This window comes from Geotrypetes seraphini, chromosome 4 (assembly GCF_902459505.1).
Source record: "Geotrypetes seraphini chromosome 4, aGeoSer1.1, whole genome shotgun sequence".
NCBI classification, from domain to species: Eukaryota; Metazoa; Chordata; class Amphibia; order Gymnophiona; family Dermophiidae; genus Geotrypetes; species Geotrypetes seraphini.
Window position 1 is genome coordinate 132462562 of NC_047087.1, and position 21122 is coordinate 132483683.

The window sequence follows — 21122 nt, forward strand, 5'->3', positions numbered from 1 at the left end:
TAGGGAGAATGAGAGGGCACTCTCTAAAGTTGAAAGGGGATAGATTCCGTACAAACATAAGGAAATTCTTCTTCACCCAGAGAGTGGTGGAAAACTTCCGGAATCTGTTATAGGGGAAAACACACTTCAGGGTTTCAAAACAAAGTTGGACAAGTTCCTGCTAAACTGGAATGTACGCAGGTGAGGCTGGACTCATTTAGAGCACTGGTCTTTGACCTGAGGGCCACCGCGTGAGCGGACTGCTGGGCAGGATGGACCACTGGTCTGACCCAGCAGCGGCAATTCTTATGTTCTAATCATAACAAGTTCTTCAGCCAACAATAGTCATAAAGGATCATTATCTAAAAAACGGCATGTACAAATAACTGTGTCTTAAGTAGTTTTCTGAAACTGCCCCTTTTTAGACTGTGTGTATAGTCATTAATTCTAAGTATTTTGGATTACTGTAATATAGCTTACTTAGCGGGTTATCAGAAAAATCTTCATAGACTCCGCATAATACAAAACACGACAAGTCCGATTAATCTGTAATCTCAAAAAAATCAGATCATGTCACACCTTATTACCAAAGACTACATTAGTTACCAGTCAAGGCCAGAGTCAGATTTAAGTTTGGTTTTATATGCTATAAAATCTTAGGGCTAGATTCTCAAAGCAAACCAATAGTGTACAGATCTGTTTGCGACCCCTTTGCGACCCGATTTTACTCCGGCTCAATTCACTTACCTCTCTGCTGATCCGATTCCGATCCGCACATGCAAATGAGGGGAACGGCATGCAAAGTAGGCAGGGATGTGATTCCCAACACAAATTTTGCGAACCAACTGGGCTGGCCGATCAACTGAAGAAGAGACTGCTGGGAACCAGTCACAAATGTCCTTTCCCACTCTCCAGCTCCAGAGCCGCCCTGCTCTCTGCCCTTCTCCTGCCTTTCAGCCTTACCGCCCCAAACTCCCCCTAATCTCTGCCACCCAGACTGATCTCTGCTGCCCCGACTCTCCGGCTCTCTGCCTCCTTCCCTGCAGTGCGAGCCCTATCTTTAAACACACGGGCTCACACTTCAGGGAAGGTGGCAGAGAGCAGGAGAGTCCGGATCTGTGAGTTTTAGCTGAGCTTCCTTGTGCATGGAGAGCGCCTGGCGCTCATCCCCAAACTGTTGCAAACTTTTTGATCTACAGGGTTTGAAAATGGGGAGTTTTAGCTGAGGCTGCCGCCGCTTGGGATCGCCCTTCTAGACAAGTAGTTGAAGAGACAGAAGAGTAGGGCCCCCCCCCTCAAATACCCCCTGCAAAATGCAGCATAAATGAAAAGAAATGCATGCGCAGACCATCTACAGGGAAAACAGATGGTCTGCGCATGCATCAAGATCACATACTAGCGATCCGTGTCGGCGGATGGGGACATTTCTCCAATCGCCCCCATTAGAATATTACTGCTTTCTGAATCTATCGGACCTGCCTGGATCAGACACATATCGGTCACGATCGGGCAGGTTGATTATCTTGTGGATCATTTTTTTATTCATTAATTCAAAACGCCCAGGACGTAATTGTAATTTGTTTGCTTGTCCATTGGTAAAGGGTTGTTTATACAAGAGCTATTTTCAACGACTCCTATCTTTTCAGGCAGCTTCTTGTGATAAAGAGTTTGTAAATCTGTTAGTTAGCTCTGTTTCTTACCAGCAGTTCAGGAAATTATTGAACATAAGCATAAGAACATAATTTCTAGGTCATTTGTTTTTATTGTCACTGGTTCAATTTTCTTTTGTAAACCGCATAGAACTCCTAAAGTACTGTGGTATATAAATAATTTTTTAGATGCTATGTTATGTTCATATAGCAATCATCAACTTATCTGATTATCCTTTCATACATATTTTTTGTTTGCAGCTGTACAGATCCTTGAGGGAAGAGCAAGAATTATAAATGCCAACTATACTCCCGGCTTCAGTAATTCAAGCACCGAGGAGTACCAGAATTTTACTCAACTTTATATAGCTGATGTAAGTGGATGATATAACTTTAATCTAAAGTAAGAATTAAAGAACTAGATATCCTGTTTGGGGGGAGGAGTGGATTGTAAAATGTTCCATTTTTTCTGGTCAGATTGATTCAGTCCTGGTTCTAGCCTGATTGTGGCTGGCTTGTCCCAGAGGATCCCAGACTAATAAACTAATTGAACCAGTAGCCTTGTAATATTATCAGACTGGACTCTGTATTCCTTAAGTCAAATTCTTTAATATAAACTTATAGAAATAAATAAACTCACAGTTCAGTTGATCTCAAGAAATTCCTTCTTCTTTCTTGGTTTTTCCAGCTCTGGATTGTTTGTCGCTACCAATGGGGTCCTTTCTATGGTTTTCTTGTCCTTGTAGTGCAACAAGTTTTCTCTGGGTATTTTAAGAGATAAGGCGATATTCTTGGAGACTATTTAAGGGTTGTATCCTTTTTGAGTGAAGGATTCAGTCAGGGTCTTTAGGTGATTATCTCTGTCTCTTGGGTCAGAGCAGATAATGATGGTATTATGTGGCCTGGCTGTATATAATGGATTTTTTTTTAATAAGTGAAGGGTGAAAACTGGAATTGTGGAGGTAGCTGCATCTGTCTATAGGTTTCTTGTATATAGATATTTTTATGTAACCATTTTTTATAGAGACTATGGTACCTTGAAAATCAACATTTTCTGGAGAATAGTCAATTTTGAATTTGATTGTAGGATGGTGTGTATTGAAAGAATTGTAAAATTGTTTGTCTCTTCTCCCTCGGTCCAAATTATAAAAATACCATCAATATACCCAGTGGTATTTCAGGGGTTTTTGTCTGATAACTATTTAGAAATATCTCTTTTAAGAGGTTTGCATATTGTGGGGCCATCCTGGTGCCCATGATTTGCAGACAGATATAATTATTAAAGCAGAAATAGTTATGAGTTAGAATGAATTTGATTAATTCTGTAATAGCCTCTGGTGAGCGTTAGTGGTCCAGGGTAGAAGTTTTTAGGAATTTTTCACATGCAGCAATGTCATCTGCATGGGGGATGTTGCTGTATAGTGTGCCGGGTGGTAGCTGCTTGATTTTATTTAATTTGTTCAGGTGTCTTATATGAAGCTGTTTGTCTTCTGCACTAAAGGGCTCATAATCAAAAGAGAAAGACGTCCAAAAACCGGCCTAAGTTGGCACTTGGACGAACATTTCCCAAAAACGTCCAAGTGGATGTATTTCTAAACGACCTAGGCTTTCATAGTGCCGTTCAACGGCCAGAGCTAAACAGGGCATTTCGGGAGGAGTGTTGAGGGTGGGAGTGGGGCGGGACTTAATTGTACAGCATGTATAACCGAAAATTATACAGCCCAGGATCGACGGAACTTGGACGTTGTGACTTAAACCATATAAAACATGGTCTAAGTCACATAAATTCACCTAAAGTCACCATATAAGCACTGCAAACACATAATACAGACCCCCACACACTACCCCAGTGATCACTGACTCCCCCACCCCATAAAAATCGTAATCACACCTTTAAAATTCAGCCTCCAGACTATCATCACCTGGCAGCCTGGCATAAGAAAGCCCAGTCGTCTTAAGCTATCTTGGGGGTGGGTTAGGGACTCATGGAGAAGAGGACCCATGCCCATAAGCCCTGTAATCACTGCATTGATAATGAAACATGTGCACACCCCTAAAACCCTTTTTTACTGGCATATAAGTGGCTCCTGCAGCCATAAGGGCTATTGGGGTGGTAGATAAGTGGGTCTAGGGGATTCTGGAGGTGGTTTGGGGGGGCTCACCATGACTTATAAGGGAGCTGTAGTGAGGAGAAGACATGGCACCTTTTTTGTAAAGTTCACAGCAGTGCCCTGTAAGGTACCCCACTATTTAGGGGGCATGTCTGGGTATTCAGTCCATCACTTTGCAGACCCCTCCCATGTCCACCAGGGCTTGTTCTAGTTGTTTTTGACTTGGACGAAAAGTTGGATGGAAATGTGGTATAAAGATGGACGATTTAGCGGCTTGGACGATCAGATCGGCAGGACGTATAATTAGTCGATTTTCAAAACAAAAAAATTTTTGGACGTATTTTTCGAAAATGTGTCCTAGACTGTTTTTTAGTTTGGACGACTTGCGACTTAGACACAAATGGACTTAGACGTCCCTTTCGATTATTCCCCTCCACGGGTTTAAGAATCTCTTCTATAAATTCAGATATTTCTTCCTTTGAGTGTGCCAGTACCAGATATGATTGGTCCTTGAATGGTTTCATTCTTTTCTTTCTGATTGTTCTTCTACAGTCACCTTTAAAAATACAGTTTCAAAACCTTATACCACTAGCTATGGTATTCCCCAAGGATCAATATTGTCACCACTTTTATTTAATATTTTTCTTTCTCCATTGCTCTGTATGTGTCAATCAATAGGCTTTACTACTTTCACCTATGCCGACGATGTTCAACTGCTTCATCCATTGAATCCAGATAATAAAAATGAAATAACTGAAATAAATAGAAAACTAGGAGAAATCAAACATTGGCTAAACTCAAACATGTTAGCCCTAAACATCCAAAAATCCAAAGCACTATTTTTCCCTTGGAAAAAAGATATAAATTTAAATGCTCCGTTTACTTTAGATAATGTACAACTAAACCTAGTAAGTTCCCTAAAAATATTAGGAGTCAAAATTGATGATAGGTTATCTTTCCACGAACATATTACTAATACTGTCAGAACATGTATGTTTCTTTAAATTGCGCATGATCCGATCAACTGCTAAATTTTTAGAGCCAAAATCATTAAACATACTTATTCACTCATTAATTATTTCAAAATTGGATTACTGTAACACTTTATTAATAAATATCACCCAGAAAGAGAAAAAACGTCTTCAGATAGTTCAAAATACAGCAATAAAACTAATACACAATTGCAAAAAATTTGACCATGTCACACCACTCTTGATTGAATCACACTGGCTTCCTATTACTCATCGGATTACTTTTAAAATATTACTTTTAGTTTTTAAAACACTGACTACAAACGAATCCCAATTCATCAACAGATTACTCATTCCATATAGTACTTCACGCTCTTTAAGATCCACTAACAGTTCCATCATTAAAAATTATTGGAACTCGTCGCACTGACATTTTTTCTGTTATAGCCCCTCAATTATGGAATAGTTTGCCCCAATATCTCAGAGTAGAAAATGATTTGAAACAGTTTTAAAAGTAGTTTAAAAAGTTTCCTTTTTAAAGACGCATTTAATGTATGAATTTAATTTTATTGATTCTTTTTCTTTCCACTTTTTTATTTCTCTGATATTCCCCATACCTGTTGTTTTTTACCATTAATGTTCTTTTAATATATACAATTGTAGTTCTACCCATTCTCTCCTTATGTGTCCGTTAGTCTGTATGTTTTTATTTATTAGTTTTTATGATAATGTATCTAATTTTAATTAATCTGTTATATATATTTTTATCTGTAAATCGCTTAGCAAATTAAATTAAGCGATCCAACAAGTCAAAAATAAACTTGAAACTTGAAACTTGTCTGCCAGGATTGCCAGGTTCATGGATTTTTAGCAGCATGTAGAATGTGCCCACAACAGGATGGTTAGGTATGAGTTTCTTTAAATGTGTCTGTACTTGCTTTGGACGTGTTTTGATGAGTATTTTTTAATAGCTGGTTAGTATAATATTTTGTGGGGTCTTCAGCCAGTTTGTTGTAGTATGTATTGTCTGTGTCCTTCTCCAATGTAATTTTGTGTGTCCATAATTACTACAGAGTCTCATTTATCTGCAGGTTTGATGACAATGATTTGATTATTTTGTAAGCTTTTTATGGTGACTTGTTCTGGTGGGGAAAGACTGTACAGAATTTTCTTTTATTTGCTGGAAAGTTGTGATGTTACCCCAGGGGTGTCCAATGTCGGTCCTCGAGGGCCGCAGTCCAGTCGGATTTTCAGGATTTCCCCAATGAATATACATGAGGTCTATTTGCATGCACTGCTTTCATTGTATGCTAATAGATCTCATGCATATTCATTGGGGAAATCCTGAAAACCCGACTAGATTGCGGCCCTCGAGGACCGACATTGGACACCCCTGTGTTACCCTATGTTGTTGCACACTGGAAATTTTTTAGTTTCGAATGCAATAATAAGTAATGAAGAAGCTTGAAACATTGAGCAACAGACATTATTTGAAATACTGTGGAACAGAGATTGTTCATGATATGCCATTTATGAAGAACTATTGTGTAGAGTTCCCTGAAGCAGCGGTTTTTCAAAACATAGTCTGTGTCAGGACCCGGAACTAACTGCAAGATAAGTTTGAGCAAAGTTTGTTTCTCATGATTATATACACTTCAGTGTGCAATGACTGAATGAGTTTGAGACACAGTTAGAGTAACTTTCTTAACTGTGTCTCAAACTCATTCAGTTTGTTGTTGCACACTGAAAATTTTGTTAAATTCTCATCTCCTCTGAGTGTAATTTTGAATTTATTCACTGGACTTTATTAAAACATCTAAATCAATATTACCGTGAGTTATCACTAGTTTGCATGTGTTATATTTTTCCTCCCGTGGTTGAATTATACCCTGTATTTTATGGTGACTAACATGTTTTAAACTCAGAAAAGGACTTTCGTGAAACTGTATGACCACATATGCACATAAAACCTATTTGCCTGGAAACTCTTTTCCTATTTTTACTCAGTCTGTATATAGTCATTCATGGGAACATATTTTGGGTAGAATGGAATGGAGTTTTACTTTATATTCATCCACCTCAACTGAAGTTTACCCTCTATTTTATGAACACATAGCACGGGTTTTAGCGCTGGCAGAGGTGGTAACTACTCCAGTGCTCATAGGAATTCTATGAGCGTCGGAGCAGTTACCTCCACTGCCGGCGCTAAAACTCGCACTATGCATTCATAAAAGAGGGGGCTAGTGAGGTGAGAGCAACTTGGGGTACATATTTAGCTACAACAAGAACCCCAACAAGTTCCACAGTGCAAAAAGTGAAAACCAAAACAAGAATAGCACTGTGGAATCAGCAGCATAGTAGGGAATGTTGGTGGGGGGCGCTGGTACCCCTCCTCCTCTCTGTCCCCCACCTCTTCCCACTCCTCCCCTCACCATGTGTGCACCCCCTTCCCTTCCCCTGTACCTCTAGCTGTTCACCGCCGTGAGCAACAACTTTAACGTGCTCCTCGCGACCTCCTCGTCTCTCTCGCTGACATCACCTTTGGGTGCCGTGCCTAGGGACGTCATAGGGAGAGGCCATGAGGAGCACGTTGAAGTTCTTGTTGCTCATGGCAGTGAACAACTGGCGGAATGGGGGAAGGGAAGGGGGGCATGCGCGTGGGAGGGGGGATCAGGGAAGGAGGGGGTGGAGACAAGGGTGGGGGAGGAGCGTCACCGCCCCTGGTGCCTCTCGCCCTTGCTACGCCACTGTGTGGACTTGATGTTCTTGATATAAAAGTTATTTATTGCAACAAACTAAATCCAAAAGATGTTTAAAACTTATCCAATTCATGCAGGGACCATGAAACCAATTAAACAAGGAAACAGTCCCTGCCTTGGAATTCCATACTTCATGACTTCTGTGAGGGAATATCTTACTCCTCCTTCCGGAAACTATTGAAACCTATTCTCTTTCATCTTCACTATGGATTCATCCAAAGTCCATTAACGAATGACTCTAGCTAAATATTGTATCTGACGCTAGCCTTTCTTGGATGATAAATTGAAGCATTTGTTCTCTCTATTGGGCCAGAATGAAACTGTCTAGAGTAGAGAGTTGCACGGGGACAGAAATCCCACCCATCCCCACCAGGATCCTCTCCGTTCCCACCCATCCCTGCAAGGAATTACCTCCATCCCCGCCCGTCCCCATAAAAGGCAGCAATTACTTCTGACAGGATCATCAATTCCACAGTTTCTTTTGTGTTTGTGCTGCTGTTTTCCTTGTGGAATCTCTTTGGTGGAACCCTTTTTTTGTTTTCTGTTCAGGTAATTAACTTATAAACCCCCTCTTTTACTAAGGCTGACATGTCCATTATATTATATGGACGAACCCTGCTTCCAAAGCCTTCCATCCCCGTGGGAGTCCCATTGGCTAGAGGGGGGTCCCTGTGGGAGTCCCATGGGCCAGAGGGGGGTCCCCGTGGGAGTCCTGTGGGTTAGGAGGGGATTCCCGCGATCCTCGTTCCCGTGCAGACATCTAGTCTAGAGCAGGGCTGCCCAAGTCTGGTCCTCAAGATCTACTGGCAAGCCAGGTTTTCAGGATTTCCGCAATGAATATGCATGAGAGAGATTTGCATACCAAGAAGGCAGTGCAGGCAAATCTCTCACATGCATATTCATTGCGGAAATCCTGAAAACCTGGCCTGCCAGTAGATCTCGAGGACTGGACTTGGGCAGCCCTGAGTTTACAGTACTTCAGTTTCATTTTTAATCTTTCTCCTTTTCCTGTTGAGCAATTTTCCTGTTGAGCAATTTATAAATTTAGATTGTTAGCTTGCCTTATAATATAACTATAGTACAAATTTTCTTGGATCTTGAGGGTTTTTTTTCTTTTGCCTTCAATATTCTTTACTTTCCATGGGGTACTTTCTCTTCCTACCTCTTATTATATATTTCTGTAATGTTTGTGATGTCTTTTCTTGTATGCTTAATTAGATTGTGAGCCGTTCGGGACAGAGGGAGTAGCTCAATGCCTCTTTTTAGCATTGTAAACTGTGTAATACCTATCTATGTCAAATGTAATAAATCCAATCTAAGCACAGGCATAATATGATATAGACCCGACACAGTCCGTGTTGCAGCAATTATTGCTTTCCACGGGAGTCCAGGAGGAAGAACAACATACTGATTAAGCATGAATTAAATCCAAATAAGTGGTTATAACCACATACCAGTGCTGTGTTTATATTATAATAGAAGCGCAAGCCTGAATAGTACCACTTGCATAATGAAGAATGCAACGAGAAAACACAGACTGTGTCAGGTCCGCATCATATTATGCCTACCTTTCCTTGTTTTATTGGTCATCGACTAGATAAGTTTTTAATATCTGTTGGATATAGTTTGTCACAATAAATAACTTTTACATCAACATCATCGATTCCACAGTGTTATTCTTATTTTGGTAAATATTCAGATGACAGCAGTGAGCATATTACTGACCACTGCCGACATTGTTCCTGGATTATTCACTACCGGGCCATGTCCAGGCTTCGACATTCAATATCCAGTTTATGCGGTGCTAATTAACACATAGCCAGTTGCTATTTAGAACTAACTGACTATATAGATTGCCACATATAGATAGGACTGTGTTTTATGCAGTCTCATTTATGTAGTAATCCTGGCTCATTGGAGTATTGTGTTCAATTCTAGTCTCCTTATCTCAAGAAAGATATAGTGGCACTAGAAAAGGTCCAAAGAAGAGGGACCAAGATGGTAAAGGGGATGGAACTCCTCTCGTATGAGGAAAGACTAAAATGGTTAGGGCTCTTCAGCTTGGAAAAGAGACGGCTGAAGGGAGATATGATTGAAGTCTACAAAATCCTGAGTGGACTAGAATGGGTACAAGTGGATCGATTTTTCACTCCGTCAAAAAGTACAAAGACTAGGGGGACACTCGAAGTTACAGGGAAATACTTTTAAAACCAATAGGAGGAAATTTTCTTTTCACTCAGAGAATAGTTAAGCTCTGGAACGCGTTGCCAGAGGATGTGGTAAGAGCGGATAGTGTAGCTGGTTTTAAGAAAGGTTTGGGCAAGTTCCTGGAGGAAAAGTCCATAGTCTATTATTGAGGAAGACAGGGGGGGGGGGAAGCCACTGCTTGCCCTGTTAACGGTAGCATGGAGTATTGCTACACCTTGGGTTTTGGCCAGGTACAAGTGACCTGGATTAGCCACCGTGAGAACGGGCTACTGAGCTTGATGGACCATTGGTCTGACCCAGTAAGGCTATTCTTATGTTCTTATGTTAAGTGTTGAATATCGGTACTTAACCAGTCAAGTGTTGATTCTGCTCCTGGAACAGCAGCAATAACTGGTTACATACCATTGAAAATTAGCAGCTAGCCCCAAACAAGTGATTTCTGGCTGCTTAAATCATTTTGAATATCGACCTGTTAGGGATTGTATATTATAACCTGTCCCCCCTCCCCCCCTTAGGCTATGTTTACCCAGTAGACAATGTTAATCTCAGGAAGTACATCTTAAGAAAATTAAACTTTATCAAGCAGTTAAGCTCGTGATATTATAAGATATTGTGAAGGCTACTTTGCATTTAGACACTGAGAGCCAAATTCTCTAAGCAGCGCCGTAAGTTAGACAGTGTTAGGCACCCTACCGCCATCTGACTTAGTCATTTTAATTGGTGTTAATTGGCATGGTAATTGGCTGTGCCGGTAATGTAGGCCTGCAAAGCCCTGGCCTACATTACCGGTGCCTATGTTAGATGTAAGCCACAATTCTCTTAACAGTGCCTACACATGATTGACACGCTGCTAGCACTGTTTCTAGAGGTGCCGTTAACAGAATTTGTGCCTGACTGCATTGAACTGTTTCATACACTGCTATACGATACTTTCTGACAACTCACTGTTCTTAGTTAATTTCATGGCAGGATTATAATACATTTCCCAGATCAATGGAAATAATAATAATAACTTTATTTTTTCTATACCGCCATAATCTTGCAACTTCTAGGCGGTTCACAGTGAAGAGAGCTGTACAATCAGCGAATTACAGAGTACAAATAGGGAAGATGTCACTGAACAGTTAGTGAATACAGAATACAATTAGTGAGAATACGCAGTATCAACATGTTGAGTAATAGTTTTTAAAGGGGGGGAGTTATCTGACTAGGAAATAAATCTATTGAACAGAGCTGTCTTAATTTCTTGCCGAAAAGCGCCGTAGGTCGACCTGGCTCTATCAATGAAATTGCCTAGCCAGATTTGCTGTCTGCCAGCTTGAAACTTAAAGGTTCTGTCCAGAAAGGACCTGTATTTGCAATCAGTGATCTTTGGATAGGCAAAGAGATTGCGATTTCTGGTTGTCCTTGTGGCTACTAAGGGAGTCTGTGTTCTGAAGTTTTGTGTCTATAATAAAATTTGCATCATACATTGGGTTCTTAGTCTGAAACCCTTTTTGGCACAGCCTGTTGTATGTCTCACCCACTTTCCTCCCCTTTACTAAGCTGCGGTAGTGTTTTCAACCAATGTTAAATGCTCCGATGCTCATAGAATTCTTATGAGTGTTGGAGCACTTAGCGCTCTAGGCCGAAGTAGAAACTTCTATCACAGCTTAATAAAAGAGGGCCTTTATTTCCTCTGAGAGTTTTCAGACTTAACCTGGAGATTCTCAAGATTTATGCTCCTGCTGGAGTGCTGCTGGGTTTGTTGAAGGCTGAATTGCATTGAGTGGAAAATTATAGTGTCTCTAGCAGAATGCTGAGACCATAAGTATATTTTTAAAATCTTGTCCTGATTTACTGCATTTTTCTTGCACAGGTTTATAATTCTTTACCACCACACATCCTAAGGCTTGTCAATGCAGGACAGATTAAGATGGTAATCACAAACCTCACTATTGGCAGTGTGGTTGCTCATTTTCATTTGCTGATTGATAAGTCTTTGAATTCGATGGATGTCTCGTCAGCTTTCTTCAGTGCCTTAGGAAATACATCACGCTTTCTGATCAACAGCAGTGACCTCAGTATACATGGTAAGGACAGTGTCATGGTGTTGTCTTTTTTTTTTTTTTTTTTTTGAGACAACAATTTAATTTGAATAGCTCTTAATCTGCTGAACAGTCACAGTTATGACATTTGAAATTTCCAGATATTTGACTTCTCAAGATCATCTAGTCCACCACTGTTTGTACTATTAACATTGACCTCAAGGTGTTCCCCCCTTCTTTCTGTTGCAGGTAGATGAGCATTTCAAGAGGACATGAATAGACATGATCTCTTTGTCAGGCTAAGTAGACAGGGACAGATTTTTCAAATTAAGGGGCACCACGAGCACAAGGGGGCACTCGGAGAAATTGAAGGGGGACAGGTTTAGAACAAACGCTAGGAAGTTCTTTTTCACTCAGAGGGTGGTGGATACATGGAACGCGCTTCCAGAGGCTGTTGTAGACAAGAAAACCTTAAATGGTTTCAAAGAAGGTTTGGATAGATTCCTAGAAGAAAAAGGGATTGAGGGGTATAGATAGGTATAGACCATTGCTCAGGCAATGGGCCTGATGGGCCGCCACGGGAGCGGACCACTGGGCAGGATGGACCTATGGTCTGCCTCAGCGGAGGCAACTTCTTATGTTCTTATGTTCTTAATAGATGTTTGGGATAATTTTATAAGTGCTCACATAAGTAAGAGTTCATGCATACATTTCTCTGTGTGGGTCTTGTCAGATTTTTAAAGAAAAAATGTGGAGCTATTTCTCTGTTGAAAATTAGCCCAAGAAAACCATACCGTATTTAAACCTGATGAGGTACACAAATCTTCTGAATTAATTTATGTATACATGCTAGAATTTTCAAAAATATATATGTAACTGCAAATCCCACCGCAACACAGTCCTCAGAAATCACTCCTCAAACTTACATTGGCCAAGATTCACTAACCTGTCCGATCCCGATCTGGGGAGGTCCGACAAATTCAGCAAACTCCAACATGCAGAAGAGGGCGATCGGAGAAACGTCCCCATCTGCAGGCACAGATTGCACTAGAGCGATCCCCGCGCATGCTCAGACCATATGTAGATGGTCTGAGCATGCGCGGGACCTCCGAGCCGTCTGAGTTTTTTTGGAGGGGTTCTTCTTCTATTTTTTTTACACTGAGCACAGCGAGGGAACCTGAAAAGTGCTGGACCTCAGGGCCAGCATAGATTTTTTAAAAATAGGCGATTGAGGAACTTTTGGGAGCCCATGGTTTTAACCCGCTTCAGCCCTCAGGCTAAAACCATGGGCTTGCAGTGCAGGGAAGGGTGGGAGAGTTGGGGCAGGCAGGCAGGGTGTTCGGATTCGGGGCTAGAAGGCAGGCGTGTTCGGGGCAGGCAGGCAGGCACGTTCAGGGCAGCAGGAGATCGGGACTGACAGGACAGAGAACAGGGCTGCAGAAGGCAGGGCAGTCGCAAAGGGCTTCAGCGACTGGTCCTCAGAAGTCACTTTTTTTGATCAGCCAGCCCAGTTGGTGTTGCAGGGCTTTGTTTAGTGAATCGTATCCCTGCCTACTTTGCACGCTGTTGCCCTCATTTGCATGCACAGATCGGAGGATGGTCGGAAGACAGGTATGTGAATCGGGCCGGGGTTGCTAAGGGGTCGTAAACCGATCGGTACATGATTGGTTTGCTTTGTGAATCTAGCCCATTGCCTCTAATTCTATAAAAAGTGCTGAAATTTATGTGTGCAAATTTGAGTACTACCCAATTTGCATGTGCAATTTAATTGAATAACCAACTAATTAGCACCAGTAATTAGCATTTTAACAAGCATTGGTGCTAATTAGAATCAATTAGAAGTTTTGTTTTTTAAAAAAATAATTTTCAAACAATTCTTATACAGAACAGTAAAGAATGGAATTTAAAACAATTAGTTCAATCAAGAAAACTTAATCAAAAGAAAAGTAAATTTCCATCCAGCCCACGTTTAGAGAGAATATTACTTAAATATTTTTGACAAGCAAATTCAGAAGAAAAGTCAGGATCATAAAAATTAGTTGTTTTGAAAAAAGGAAAAATAAATTATAACTTAAACTTTGATCCAACATTACTCGGTGTTTACTTTTATTCCAAACAAAAAGTCAAGTAGTTGTTTATTTTTAGATTCATGAAGTTGCAAAAATTGTTCAAGCTGAAAAGGATCCCCAAAAAACAAATTCTTTTTCATGATATTTCAGTAAACATTTACATGGAAACTTTGCTTTTCTCCTGAGTTGAGCAGCTTTGGCCACATCCGGAAAAATTAATACATTATCTCCACAAAACTTTGTGCTCTTATTTTGAAAGTAAGTTTTCATAATTAATGTTTTATCTACATAATTTGAGCACACTACCAAAAGAGTCAAATCTTGCAAATACGTCATTGGGAAATTAACAAAACGCAGATTTCTTACATGTGACAAATTTTCCATCATTTCAATTTTGGAATATATAATATGAGAATCCTTTATAGCTGAAGATGAAACCGCTTGTAAAATAGATATTTGTGGTTCAGTTGCTGATAAACGTTTATCAAGAACTTTTAAATTTAAGTCAATATGTTCCAGCTTCTGAATATTACATTTTGACTTACTTGATTTTAACAACCCCTCAACTCTAGTATTTATTAACCATTGGTCTGTAAGGGAAATATCTTGTGGAATCTCCTGACTCTCCTGTGCAAATAAAGCCTCCTCCTGAAAGGAGATGGCCTTAGGCATTTCCATGAAAACCATCAAGGATGATATATGCAAACCAGGGGAGAATTTTTTCGTCGGAGACGCGATGGTGGGAACACATTGGGCCTTTGTTCTGAGCCCAAACCACAAGATAGTATAGAGGGGGTGGGGGGGGGGAGTTCTATCTCAGGAGCTGAGAGATGCCCCTGACAAAGAGTCAGCATTTCCAATTGGTACTGAAGTCACATTAATGGGCAATAAGTGCCGAACCATGGGGCCAGCTGGTACTGGAGTTGAACTTTGGGGGTTAACATTTCTCTTCCTCATAATTGTTTTAAATAGAAAATTAAACAATCTCACCCCGATCGTTAAAGGCCCTCATTACTCCAAATAGCTCCTCATGGCTCTAAGGGGCTCCCAAGGGGCCTGGCATGCCCCTTGCTACAGTCATAACATCTTTTTCACTTGAAAAAGAAAGACCACGATGATGTGGGCCAATTGTCTCCACAGGTGCCTGTTGAAAGTTGGCACCCAAAATCACCACCCTTCAAGATGAAAATTGTAGCGCTGAGCCTCACAGAAGAAGGAAACAGTCCCTCTAATCTGCCAACACGATAAGTAAAATCTCCGTTGTAGCTCAGTCACTGCGTATTTTTCACTTGAAAAAGAAGAACCCTATGACGTGGGCTGACTGTCTCCACAGGTGCCTGGTGGAAGTTGGCACCCAAAATTTCCACCCTTCAAGATGAAATACTACTACAATACTACTTTATCCTAAAGCAAAAAAAAAAGAAGAGAAATAGAAATCAAAATTTTTTTCTACCTGTTGTCTAGTTTCTACTTTCCTCATCTTCTCGTCATTCTCTTCCTTCCATCCACTGTCTGCCTTCTTTCTGCCTCTTCCATATGGCATCTGCTCTTTTTCTATGCCTCTACCAGAAACAGTCTGCCTCTCCCTTCCATCTTTCCCTTCCTCGATTGGTCTGGCATCCATCTTCTTTCCTCCACTCCCCCCATAGTCTAGCCTCTCTGTCTTCTTCCCTTCTATCTTTCACTCCCTCCCCCAGGTGGTTTTTAGTTTCTCTCTCCTCCTTTCCTCCCTTCAGATCTGATATCTGTCTCCTCCCCCACCTCCAATGCTCTGGTATCTTTCCCTTTCTTTTCTTTTGTGCTCTTCCTTCTCAATTTGTTTTCTACCTCTTGTCAACTTTCTTACTTTCCAGTCCTCAATTTCCCTTTCATTATGTCTACCTACAGCTTGTCACCTCTTTCTCTCACCCCTTCCAGTATCTCACTAACTCTATCCTCTTCTCCTAATCTCTTCTCCCCCACTTCCCTTCAGCATCTGTTCCCCTCTCTCCCCTCCCTACTTCCTCCCTACTTGCTTGTCTCTCTCTCTCTCTCTCTCTGCTTCCCTTCAGTGTCTGCTCCCCTCTCTCTTTTCCCCACTTTCTTCCAATGACTGCTCCCCTCTCTCTCCTCTCCACTTCCATACAGCATCTACTCTCCTTTCCCTTCCCACTTCCATGTGCATCTGCTCCCCCTCTCTCCTCCCCATTTTCCTTCAGTGTCTGTTTCTCCTCCCTTCCCCCCTCTCTTCCCACTTCCCTTCAGCATCATTCAACCTCTTCCCCTTGTCAGGCCATCTCCCTCCCTTCCCGTCATCTTCACGGGTGCTTTTCAGAATCTGAGCAGTCCGGATGCCACAGCCTTCTCACAAGTCGCTTACAACTGCCCCAAAACTTCTCCTTTGATGCAATTTCCTGTTTCCGCCTGGACAGCTCGTGTCTACCAGGAATGATAAGGTACTACCAAGGATGATAAGGTAGGGCACAGGAGAGGTCGAGTTGGCATTGAGGGAGGGTGTCCTGGGTCCCCATTGCCATGGTATTATTGTGGTAAGTTTCGGGGAGAAGTTTCGGGGCAGTCACATGCGACTTGTGAGAAGGCCGCTCGGAGAGAGAAAACTCTGAAAAGCGCAAGCGAAGGTGAGGGGAAAGGAAGGAATGGCCCAATGAGGGAAAGAGATACCCAGATCGCAGCAATCGGGAGGGAGGGGGCTGCTGGACCACATGATCATGAGGAAGGCTGTTGACCGTGATAGTGGGAAGAGAGACAATGCGTGGCAGATACTTTACTGCGGGCACAAGGCCATTCGCCACTCCACAGGATAGTGAATGGCCTTGCCCCCATACTCACAGCTACTAGTCTTTTTTTCACCCTGTTCCTGCGAATTACTGCGGGTAACACTCACGATGCCCACTCCCTCCTGCCACCAAACGCTGACACTCCCGCCTGCGAGCAAAAAAAAAAATGGTAGGAGGGATGCCCATTTCCCTCCTGCCACCAGACACCCCTCCCCTCCGCCGAACTTAAATATGGCAGGAGGGATGCCCACTCCCTCCTGGCACCAGACTCCCCCTGCCAGACTTAAATATGGCAGGAGGGATGCCCATTCCCTCCTGCCAAAAGAGGCCAACCTCCATCGCTCCTCCCTTCTCCCTCAGTCCCCCTCCTGCCTGGTACCTTTAGTCAGGAGCAGGAGGGGTGCTCAGTCAGTCCCTCCTGCTCCTCTGCCGGCTGCCTTAGGCCCTGCCCCGTGCATCAGCAATTGGGTTTTAGGATTGGTAAAACCCGATGCTAAATAGCCCAGCGATGTAAGTGAATTAGTCGCTTGGCTATTTTGCATGGGGTTTTACTAATTTGCATGGCCAGATCGGAAAATGGGCAATCAAGGGGAAAAACACAAAGTGGGCCATTTTGTGAATTGGGTTGGTTAGCAACAATCGATGACTTTAGTGAATCTAGCCCTTAATCCTCTACTGCCCCAGGTACATTAGATAGATTGTGAGCCCACTGGAACAGATAAAGAAAATGCTTGAAATACCTGTATGTAAACCACTTTGAGAATGGTTGTAAAAATAGAAAAAGGTGGTATACAAGTCCCAATCCCCCACCCCCTATTTTATGAAAGAATATAGACAGAGAGAAGGCAGTATTAGAACAGTGTACAAAGGAATTTGTCTGGGAAACTTAATAGCAAGTTGGGTTAATTCCCTAAGCTGAAAACAATGCAGTAGAGAGCGGCACAGTAACCGTTACCTTGGGAATTCCATGATTACCGCGTTAACAGGAAAACGTTGTCAATTTTGCCTGGTATTACTGCAGTAGCAGTAATACCGTGGTAAAGGGAACTGTTACCACAATAATACCATGGCAATGGGGACCCAGGACACCCTCCCCCAATGCCAACTCGACCCCTCCTGTGCCCTACCTTATCATCCCTGGTAGTCTAGTGGATTCTTTGGGAGCAGGAAAGAGACCAACTCTTTTCTGCCCCTTCTGCTGCTAGAGCCGCTGTTGGTCCAAAATTTGCTCAAAATAACTGCTAAGACGTCCCACTGTCTGGCATCCCTCTCCCCCTCCTTTCTTTCCCTCCTACCCCTTTTGTGGTCTGGCATCTCTCTGTCTTTCCCTTCCCTCCCCATCTTAATCTGGAATTCTTCCCTCCTCCTTCCTTTCCCTAGTCTGACATCTCTCCCCCTTTCCCATCTCTCTCTTTCCCTTCTCCTTTCCCGCCCCCCCCCTCTCTTATCCTTCCCATGCTATTCCCCCTACCCCTCGGGATCTGGTGCTTTCTCACCGTTCTCATCATGAGTGAAGTAAACATGCTGCCTTCAGTGACCCAGAAGTTATCTCTCTGCTACTGCTTCCCGCCTATGCGGGAACAGGAAGCAGTAGCAGAGGAAAAGCTTCTGGGTCTCTGGAGGTGGCGTGTTTACTTCACTCACGCTGCTGGTGGCCCAAAGAGTTAGAGCTGCATCACTGGGAATGAGAACAGTGAGCAAGCACTGGATCTTGCTGGGGGAGAAGTCTCCAGAATAGGTCCGCGAGCCTCCCAGGTCTCCACAGGCCGCCATTGGCTCAGAGGCCTTGCAAAGAAGACCACTGCTGTAGGGTTACTAGATGTCTGGTTTCCCCGGACAAAAGTTGTAAAATAAAAAAGTCGCCCGAACTAACGAGTCCTCAAAAAGAGGACTTGTCTGGGAAAACCCGGCCATCTGGTAACCCTAACTATGGATAAAGATGGTAGAGTGAGAGGCAATGCTTTCTGTTGAATAAGATCCTTCTGCAATCCAGTTATAAACATCCAAAGTGTTATATGACTGCACTGGAATCTTGTAAACTGAAATGTCAGCCCTCCACAATGTTAGTTATACAAGCCAGTCCACCAACTGCTGATTCAAATTGATTCCATGTTTCAGTCCTAAAATGTAGGCGTGAATACAGATTGCCACAACCCTACCACTGGCCTCTGATGTTAGTGTGTTCAAAATACATTAAGAGTTATTTAGATTATCATAAATATTATGGTTAGACAAGGGAAGGAAGGAGTGCTGTCTATGAATGAAACAGAAGATCTCGTATACTTATCTATCCAAGATGGTAGAGTATAAATGAGAAAGATGATAAAAACTCTCCTAGATAAGGATAAATTTCTCACAGGTTTTAAAGCAATATGACTTTTCACTGAAGTGTGTCTGTAGCAGTATGAGCAGGAATAACTGGTCAGACTGGATGGACCATTTGATCTTTTTCTGCTGTTAACTATAGTATTACAAGGTCAAGATCTTTCTTCCATCAAAGGCTTTAAGCAGGCAACAAAGCAACCACAATCATAAAGACTCTTCTCTGGTTTAACCCACCAGATTATAATGAATGTGAGAATCATGTTGATGACTGCTGCCTGCATGCAACCTGTACAAACACCTATGGCTTCTACAACTGCAGCTGTAATGATGGATTCAAGGATCTTAGTCTGAATTGGCCTGGGAGAGCCTGTGAAGGTAACTTTTATCTCTCATTTGTGGGAATGTCATTGAGATGCCAGCTGGAGTTTCCAGTCATAGCTACTACAAATATGGATCGTCAACATTTTAATCTTATTTTATACTTATTGAGATCCACCAGTCAAATCTACCCTTAATCATGGTAAACTGTCGAACAAACTATCTAACATTGCAGTGCAGCACTTTGAGTTGGCATTCTATCACTGGTTTTAGGATGCCAACTCAAAGTCGCTTCAATTTTAAATTTGTTTATGTTTGTTTTATTAGAACTTGTTATACCGCTTCAGCATATGACAGATCTAAGCGGTTTACAATACAAATATTTTATGAAAGGAACTCCATTAAAGATAGGAAAGTAAAGAGATAGGATACATATAGCATAATGTTATAAGAGGTGGATATCATTTTTGTGAGATTGTAAGGAGGTCTGAGCATGGTTAATTGGACGCCAGCGCACTCATAAAGCTGCAGTTGCCAATTAAGCTGCTAGCTTTCACTCAAGGTGTGCAAAATAACAAAAACATGGAAATGAAGCATAACGCAAGTTTTACCAATATATAATTATTTATTTATTGCTTTTATTTTTCCATCACGGAACTCAAAAGACCAGTTGCTTTAGCGGGAGGTCGTTATAGTTGCCAAAATGCTGGCCTTCTGATAACGAACTCAGCTCAATACATCGAAGCTCCCCAATATATACTTTCAGTCTAGTGTGACATCATTGGCCCGTGGGACCAATCAAAAACAGAGGTGGTGGTCTTTAAAGTTAGACAAAGAAAATTCCTTTACATGTTTAAAAGTTTCAGAAATCATATTTGTTTTGTTTACATTCATTTCTGAATATACATTAACATTTTATTACATATCCAATATTCTTTTTGTACTTTTCACAAAGGTATATTAAGAGAACCTGCATTTGTTAAGTGCTGAGATATTCTCAGCCTCCCTGTCAAGGAGAAGGAGGGGCTGTTTCCCCCTCTCCCTGAGCTGACAGCTTCATGTTACCCCTACATAGTCCTAAGCGTGGGCTTCTCCTATGCTTGAGACTGCTACAGTTTCTGACTAATTATTTCCAGATGTTGTGCTCAGGCTTCCTTTAAATTTCTTTAGGTTGCAAATATATATATGTTTTTTCAAAACCAATTCTTTTGTTCAATACACATCCATACACATATCACACATTCAGGGGCCCCTTCCATACATTCACAGCTGCACACATTATACGTCATTCATATTTAATACATGTTATATCTCAGTTTGGGATATGAAATCTAATATACTTTTCCTAACCAGCCTAAGGCACATTTGGTATCAATTAGAACCACGAGGTTAGAAGTGGGAAACTAAACAAAAGGGACACAGGCTGAACACAAAATGAAGTAAAAACCAAGCAGAAGATACAGAAAGACAGAGAACAAAATGGAGTCCATGTATATCCTGATTTCCTTCATGATCTAGCCCAGTGGTTCCAAACCTTGTCCTGGAGGAACACCAGGCCAATTGGGTTTTCAGGCTAGCCCTAATGAATATGCATGAAGCAAATTTGCATGCCTATCACTTCCATCATATGCAAATCTCTCTCATGCATATTCATTAGGGCTAGCCTGAAAACCCGATTGGCCTGGTGTTCCTCCAGGACAGGGTTGGGAATCACTGATCTAGCCTAATAGCAAAGTACATAAAAATAATATTATTATGCTTTTCCTTAATATTAATCTATAGTGTGTTTTTCTGGCCTTGGCTACATCCATATTCAGATTTTTATTCACCAATTTTTCGTATGCTTCTATTGGGTGTGGCCTTAACTAACACATATGCTTGTATCTAACTAGAGTTACCCAGAATCATATGAAAAACCGGCACTTTTGT

The 21122-nt window shown here is 41.7% G+C and overlaps 1 protein-coding gene across 3 annotated transcripts in view; it reads left to right on the plus strand.

Moving 5' to 3' along the window:
- The window catches only part of UMODL1 (uromodulin like 1), a 171345-nt gene that overhangs the window by 122309 nt on the left and 27914 nt on the right, over positions 1 to 21122 (plus strand). For all 3 annotated transcript variants that reach the window (XM_033940476.1, XM_033940477.1, XM_033940478.1), the window contains 3 exons: positions 1890 to 2002; positions 11536 to 11749; positions 19113 to 19250. In XM_033940476.1, the coding sequence (XP_033796367.1) occupies positions 1890 to 2002; positions 11536 to 11749; positions 19113 to 19250 (465 nt within the window). The remainder of the gene's footprint in view (positions 1 to 1889; positions 2003 to 11535; positions 11750 to 19112; positions 19251 to 21122) is intronic.